The sequence below is a fragment of the Oncorhynchus gorbuscha genome, linkage group LG15 (genome assembly GCF_021184085.1).
Source record: "Oncorhynchus gorbuscha isolate QuinsamMale2020 ecotype Even-year linkage group LG15, OgorEven_v1.0, whole genome shotgun sequence".
NCBI classification, from domain to species: domain Eukaryota; kingdom Metazoa; phylum Chordata; class Actinopteri; order Salmoniformes; family Salmonidae; genus Oncorhynchus; species Oncorhynchus gorbuscha.
In genome coordinates, this window is record NC_060187.1 from 10,461,611 (window position 1) to 10,469,666 (window position 8,056).

An 8,056-nucleotide genomic window follows, 5' to 3' on the forward strand; every position below is an offset into this window, starting at 1 on the left:
CCACTCACCCTCCTTTCCTTCTCCTCCACTCTCCCTACATCCTCCTTTACCCACTCACCCTCCTTTCCTTCTCCTCCACTCTCCCTACATCCTCCTTTACCCACTCACCCTCCTTTCCTTCTCCTCCACTCTCCCTACATCCTCCTTTACCCACTCGCCCTCCTTTCCTTCTCCTCCACTCTCCCTACATCCTCCTTTACCCACTAGCCCTCCTTCCCTTCTCCTCCACTCTTCCTCTTCTCTGTGGCTACGCTCGCCTGCCTGCCTTTTTCAGAGAAGGGGCCTCTCTGTTCCACCTAACCGAGATATCCCCCCTTCTCTCTCCTCCCTCCTTTCTCCTCTTAGTTTTAATAGAGAAATGGAGCAGGAGAAAACCAGTCAACTGGAGGGAAACAAACAACCAAAAATAAACTTCCTGGGATTTACATTTTTTGGTTCAGTTGATTTGAAATCCAACCATTCTCTATCTCACACATACACAGACTTCAGTCCAGTGGTCACACATACACTGAGTGTACAAAACATTAGGAACACCTTCCTAATATTGTGTTGCACCCCCTTTTGCCCTCAGAACATCCTCAATTCGTCAGGTCATGGACTCTACAAGGTGTTGAAAGTGTTCCACAGGGATGCTGGCCCATGTTGACTCCAATGCTTCCCACAGTTGTCAAGTTGGCTGGATGTCCTTTGGGTGGTGGACCATTCTTGATTAACACGGGAAACTGTTGAGTGTGAAAAACCCAGCAGCGTTGCAGTTCTTGACACTCAAACCAGTGCGCCTGGTATCTACTACCACACCCTGTTCAAAGGCACTTACATCTTTTGTCCTGCCCATTTACCCTCTGAATGGCCCACATACACAATCCATGTCTCAATTGTCTCAAGGCTTAAATCTCATTCTTTAACCTGTCTCCTCCCCTTCATCTACACTGATTGTAGTGTAGATCCCTTATTGACATCAATAAAGAATAATACATTTCACCTGGATTCACGAGGTCAGTATGCCAGGGAAAGTGCAGGTGTTCCTATTTTTTTGCACACTGTGTACATCGAGATGTCCACATTCAGATGAAGTCTTTTCTTTGTCTTCCAGAGAATTGTGTGTATTTGTGTATTTTTTTCATTAAATGTTTTTCATATAACCTTTATTTAACTAGGCAATTCAGTTAGGAACAAATTAATATTTACATTGACGGCCTACCCTGGCCAAACCCGGACGACACTGGGCCCATTGTGCGCTGCCCTATAGGACTCCCAATCACGGCCAGATGTGATACAGACTGGATCCTTAACTAAATGTCTCTCTTCTTCCCTCAGATGGCAGCTCTCCAGAGCCCGTTCTACGGTGATAAGATGAACCTGTACTCTCTTTGTAAGAAGATAGAGCAGTGTGACTACCCTCCACTTCCATCCGACCACTACTCTGAAGAGGTACTTCTCCATCTCTCACTTTACACTCTTTCACCTTCTCTCCATCTCTCACCCCAAAGTCTCACTCGTTGACCCTGGAATCAGTAGTATAGCCCACTACATACATTAAAATACATCTGCAGGCCTCATCCCAAACCAATGGGAAAGTATGGAACATTACTATGGGTTAGCCAAAACTGCAACTTGTAAGTGATCATGTTCTATTAAAAGCATCTAGGCAAGAACTGTCTGAATCTGAATCTGAAATATCCTTCAGTTGTAGTTGTGCATGTGTTTTCAAATCAAATTGTATTTGTCAAACAGGTGTTTGTGAAACAGGTGTTTGTGTTTGTGAAACAGGTGTTTGTGAAACAAATAAACAAAACAGGTGTTTGTGAAACAGGTGTTTGTGAAACAGGTGTTTGTGAAACAGGTGTTTGTGAAACAGGTGTTTGTGAAACAGGTGTTTGTGAAACAGGTGTTTGTGAAACAGGTGTTTGTGAAATGCTTACATACTTTAACCAAAAATGCAGTTCAAGAAATAGTGTTAAGAAAACATTTACTAAATAAACTTAAGTATAAAATAAAGTAAATACTAACACAAAATAACAAAAACGGGGAACCAGTAGCAAGTCGATGTGCGGTGGTACAGGTTAGTCAAGGATATTTGTACATGTTGGTAGGGGTAAAGTGACTATGCATAGATAATAACAGTGAGTTGAATCAGTGTAAAAACAGTGGGGGGGGGGGTGTCAATGTAAATAGTCCGGGTGGCCATTTGATTAATTGTTCAGCAGTCTTATGACTTGGGGGTAGAAGCTGTTAAGGAGCCTTTTGGTCCTTGACTTGGCGCTCAGGTACCGCTTGCCGTGTGGGAGCAGAGAAAACAGTCTATAGTCTTTGACCACTTTTTGGGCCTTCCTCTGACATCACCTAGTATATAGGTCCTGGATGGCAGGAAGCTTGGCACCAGTTAAGTACTGGGCAGTACCCACTACCCTCTGTAAAGCCTTATGTTCGGATGCTGAGCAGTTGCCATACCAGGCGGTGATGCAACCAGTCAGGCAGGATGCTCTCAATGATGCAGCTGTAGAACCTTTTGAGCATCTGGGGACCATTGCCAAATCATTTCAGTCTCCTGGGGGGGGAAGGGTTTTGTCGTGCCGTCATCACGACTGTGTGTTTAGACTATGATAGATTGTTAGGGATTTGGACACCACGGAACTTGAGGCTCTCAACCCGCTCCACTACAGCCCCGCCGATATGAATGGGGGTTTGTTCGGCCCTCCTTTTCTTGTAGTCCACTATCATCTCCTTCGTCTTGCTCACATTGAGGGAGAGGTTGTTGTCCTGGCACCACACTGCCACGTCTGTGACCTCCTGCCTATAGTGTGTTTGTCTCATCGTTGTCGTTGATCAGACCTACCACAGTTGTGTCGTCAGCAAACTTAATGATGATGTTGGAGTCGTGCTTGGCCATGCAGGCATGGGTGAACAGTGAACACGAGGCGACTGAGCACACACCCCTGAGGGGCCCCCGTGTTGAGGATCAGCGTGGCAGATGTGGGGCGGCCCGTCAGGAAGTCCAGGATCCAGTTGCAGAGGGAGGTGTTTAGTCCAAGGGTCCTCAGCTTGGTGATGAGCTTTGAGGGCACTATGGTGTTGAACGCTGAGCTGTAGTCAATGAACAGCATTCTCACGTAGGTGTTCCTTTTGTCCAGGTGGGAAAGGGCAGTGTGGAATGAGATTTCGTCATCTGTGGATCTGTTGGGGCGGTATGTGAATTGGAGTGGGTCTAGGGTATCCAGGAGGATGCTGTTGATGTGATCCATCACCAGCCTTTCAAAGCACTTCATGGCTACCAACGTGAGTGCAACGGGGCGGTAATCATTTAGGCAGGTAACCTTCGCTTTCTTGGGCACAGGGACTATGGTGGTCTGCTTGAAACGTGTAGGTATTACAGACTCGGTCAGGGAGAGGTTGAAAATGTCAGTGAAGACACTTACCAGTTGGTCCGTGCATGCTCTGAGTAAACGTTCTGGTAATCCGTATGGCCTCAAGGCCTTGTGAATGTTGACCTGTTTAAAGGTCTTGCTCTCATCGGCCCCATGGAGAGCATGATCACACCGCTGTCCAAAACAGCTGGTGCTCTCATGAATGCTTCAGTTTTGCTTGCCTTGAAGCGAGCATAAAAGGCATTTAGCCCAACTTGTAGGCTTGTGACAATGGGCAGCTCGTGGCTGGGTTTCCCTTTGTAGTCTGTAATAGTTTGCAAGCCCTGCCACGTCCAATGAGCATCAGAGCCAGTGTAGTAGGATGCAATCTTAGTCCTGTATTGAGGCTTTGCCTGTTGATGGTTCATCTGAGGGCATAGCGGGATTTCTTATTGTGTCCAGATTAGTGTCCCTCTCCTTAAAAGCATCAGCTCTAGCCTTTAGCTCGGTGCGGGTGTTGTAATACATGGCTTCTGGTTGGGATATCTTTATTCTCAAGTTGGCCAATACAACAGATGTTAGAGGCGGTCGCTGACGAATTCTCACAAGGCTCCCTGATCGCCGCCCCCTGTCTTTTCTTCCCTCGAATGACAGGGATTTGGGCCTGGTCTCAGAGAAACAGTATATCCTTCGCGTCGGACTCATTAAATACAAACTATTCGTCCATTTCGAGGTGAGTAATCGGTGTTCTGATACAGGGAAGCTCTTTTCGGTCATAGGAGATGGTAGCAGCAACATTATGTACAAAATTACAAAAAATTTGAAAAACACGCAAAATAGCACAATTGTTTAGGGGCCCGTAAAATGGCAGCCATCCATTCCGCTGCCGTCTCTGGGCTGTGCACAGACAATGTAATGTAGAACTATCCATCTGTGGTTATAGATGGCCAACCTACAGACTTGCTGCTGATTGCTTGTTGTGTGTGTGTGTGCGCTACCCATGATTCCCCACCACCCAGCCACCATATCACCCTCTATCACCCCATTCAGGAAAGAGAGAGATGGGAAGGGAGAGAGAGGGAGGTGGAGGGATGAGGGTGCCTGGAGCGCCTGTCTGGATGTAAACAAAGCTCCTGAAGCATCGGCAGAAAACTGTCAGCTGCTCATCTTTGTTCTGTCATTTACTGTCTCCTCCGTTCGCTCCCCCCTTTCTCCCCCTTCCACCTGACTCCATCCCTCTACCCCCCCCCCTTATCTCGCCGCTGTGAAGAGGAACATAAATATTTTACATATTTTACATATCTCTTCATCACTCATCCTCCTCTCTCCATTCTATGGGACTAATTCTCAGACTGTCTGCATTTGTATCACACACACACCCTGACATACACACACACACACACACACCCTGACACACACACACCCTGACATACACACACACACACACACACACACACACACACACACACACACACACACACACACACACACACACACACACACACACACACACACACACACACACACACACACACACACCCTGACACACTGACACACACACACACACACACACACACACACACACACACACACACACACACACACACACACACACACACACACACACACACACACACACACACACCCTCACACACACACACACACACGCACACACACCCACCCTGACATACACACACATATACACACACACACCCTGACACACACCCACCCTGACATACACACACACACCCTGACATACACACACATTTGCACACACATACCCTGACACACACACACCGTACGCTGCATGTCGAGGACTTGCCGAGCCCAGCACCACATATCAGCGGTCAGGAAGTCGGCAGGCGGTTACCATAGCGACCTCTCACATGCGCTTTCTTTTCTTTCTTTCATTTTTATTCCTTTTTTTAATGATGGTGGTCACTGTTCCACCTCTCAGCCCCTCTATCCGCTCCAGTAAGCCAATCCCCTCCGGGGTGTGTGTGTGTGTGTCTGTGTGTGTGTGTCTGTGTGTGTGTCTGTGTGTGTGCGTGTGTGTGTCTGTGTGTGTGTCTGTGTGTGTGTGTCTGTGTGTGTGTGTCTGTATGTGTGTCTGTGTGTGTGTCTGTGTGTGTGTGTGTGTCTGTGTGTGTGTGTCTGTGTGTGTGTCTGTGTGTGTGTGTCTGTATGTGTGTCTGTGTGTGTGTGTCTGTGTGTGTGTGTCTGTGTGTGTGTCTGTGTGTGTGTGTCTGTGTGTGTGTGTCTGTGTGTGTGTCTGTGTGTGTGTGTCTGTGTGTGTGTGTGTGTGTGTGTGTGTGTGTGTGTGTGTGTCTGTATGTGTGTCTGTGTGTGTGTGTCTGTGTGTGTGTGTCTGTATGTGTGTCTGTATGTGTGTCTGTGTGCAATGCGTGTCTGTGCCTGATTTTAGCGATGTGCGAGCAAGTGTGTGTCTCAGGTTGACTGAAAGTAGATTCACAAGGCCGTGGGGTAATTAACACACTATTACCCCCCAACCCCCCGCTGTATTTAGTTACAGCACCTGAAGCCTGCTAGCTGCTATCGGAAAGGGAGGAGGGTGACAATGAGAGATTTAAGAATGTGTTTCTGTCATTAGATTTATTCATTTGTCTGGAATGTTCTTTTAACACAACAGACAGACAGCTCTTTTTATGCTTTGTCTCACGATACGGTCTAATAGCTGATATCTCTCTGTCTCTGTCTCTGTCTCTGTCTCTGTCTCTCTCTCTCTCTCTCTCTCTCTCTCTCTCTCTCTCTCTCTCTCTCTCTGTCTCTCTCTCTCTCTGTCTCTCTCTCTCTGTCTCTCTCTCTCTCTCTCTCTCTCTCTCTGTCTCTCTGTCTCTCTGTCTCTCTGTCTCTGTCTGTCTCTCTGTCTCTCTGTCTCTCTGTCTCTCTCTCTCTCTCTCTGTCTGTCTGTCTGTCTGTCTGTCTGTCTGTCTGTCTGTCTGTCTGTCTGTCTGTCTGTCTGTCTGTCTGTCTGTCTGTCTGTCTGTCTGTCTGTCTGTCTGTCTGTCTGTCTCTCTCTCTCTCTCTCTCTCTCTCTCTCTCTCTCTCTCTCTCTCTCTCTCTCTCTCTCTCTCTCTCTCTCTGTCTCTGTCTCTCTGTCTCTCTGTCTCTCTGTCTCTCTGTCTCTCTGTCTCTCTCTGTCTCTCTGTCTCTCTGTCTGTCTGTCTGTCTGTCTGTCTGTCTGTCTGTCTGTCTGTCTGTCTGTCTGTCTGTCTGTCTGTCTGTCTGTCTGTCTGTCTGTCTGTCTGTCTGTCTGTCTGTCTGTCTGTCTCTCTCTCTCTCTCTCTCTCTCTCTCTCTCTCTCTCTCTCTCTCTCTCTCTCTCTCTCTCTCTCTCTCTCTCTCTGTCTCTCTCACTCTCTCACTCTCTCACTCTCTCACTCTCTCACTCTCTCTCTCACCATCCAGCTGAGAAAGGTGGTAGATATGTGTATTAACCCCGACCCAGAGAAGAGGGCTGACATCATATACGTGTATGATATTGCCAAACACATGCAACGCCAGACGCAGCTGGGCAGCTAAGTCTTCACCGGAGACACACTACGACCTGCACTCCTCCTCTCTCCTCTCTTCCCTCACCTCCACAGAAGGACAGGCAGACATCGATGTTGTCTTTCACACAATCATGTATTCATAAGTTCAGTTGTTCCGAGGTCTCTGTATTGTTAAGGTTGTTTTTGTTTAGGAGAAGGGAGTGCTGTCTTTATTTCACAGATATGTCCTGTATCTATTCCCATTGAGCTTAAAGATGGCTGCAGCTAAGAATGTTCTGATGGTGCCCCCTGCCCTGCTTTGCCCTGCCCTGCCCTGCCCTGCCCTGCCCTGCCCTGCCCTGCCCTGCCCTGCCCTGCCCTGCCCTGCCCTGCCCTGCCCTGCCCTGCTTGGCCCTGCCCTGCCCTGCCTGGCCCTGCCCTGCTTGGCCCTGCCCTGCCTGGCCCTGCCCTGCCTGGCCCTGCCCTGCCTGGCCCTGCCCTGCCTGGCCCTGCCCTGCCCTTGGCCCTGCCCTGCCCTGCCCTGCCTGGCCCTGCCCTGCCTGGCCCTGCCCTGCTTGGCCCTGCCCTACCCTGCCTGGCCCTGCCTTAGACCGCTGCGTCACTCGGGAGGCCCGGTCCTGACGTCGTTAAATAGAAATAGAGCATATGTACTGTCTCCATATGTACTGTCTCCATATGTACTGTCTCCATATGTACTGTCTCCATATGTACTGTCTCCATATGTACTGTCTCCATATGTACTGTCTCCATATGAACACAGCCTGTATCACAGAGGAATCTGCAATATGAATGTTTAGTGTTGTACTGTTAGTTATTTTAGTAACAGAACATCCTGTTAGATGTAGTTTATCTGGAGAGCTATAGAGATCCAATAAAAAATACAGACGGAAAGAAGAAGAAGAAATCTAGTGTTTAGATGGTTAAATGTTGCTGTGTTGCACTTTGTACAACGGTACTGACAGGGTGGTGAGGTAATGTGGTGATGAATGTGTCTAGGAGGGGGGTGTCTTACCCCAAAGAGCAAAGAGAGAACTAGTGAAGAGGTAGGTAGAGGTAGAGAGATGCTGCAAGTTAACACTGAGGTTATACATGTATGTACTTGGTTGAATGTAATAATGATGTTATAATTTCAAATATAAAAGCTTTATTTCCATTTTTAAAATGTATTATCATTTGATTTTGTTAATTTAGCAGACAT

The 8,056-nt window shown here is 47.8% G+C and overlaps 1 protein-coding gene across 2 annotated transcripts in view; it reads left to right on the top strand.

Annotated features, from left to right (window-relative positions):
* The window catches only part of LOC123996601 (serine/threonine-protein kinase Nek7), a 147,032-nt gene extending 139,779 nt beyond the window's left edge, over positions 1-7,253 (top strand). For both annotated transcript variants that reach the window (XM_046300094.1, XM_046300095.1), the window contains 2 exons: positions 1,318-1,431; positions 6,773-7,253. In XM_046300094.1, the coding sequence (XP_046156050.1) occupies positions 1,318-1,431; positions 6,773-6,886 (228 nt within the window). In that variant the 3' untranslated portion in view covers positions 6,887-7,253. The remainder of the gene's footprint in view (positions 1-1,317; positions 1,432-6,772) is intronic.
* The last annotated feature ends 803 nt before the right edge of the window (positions 7,254-8,056 follow it).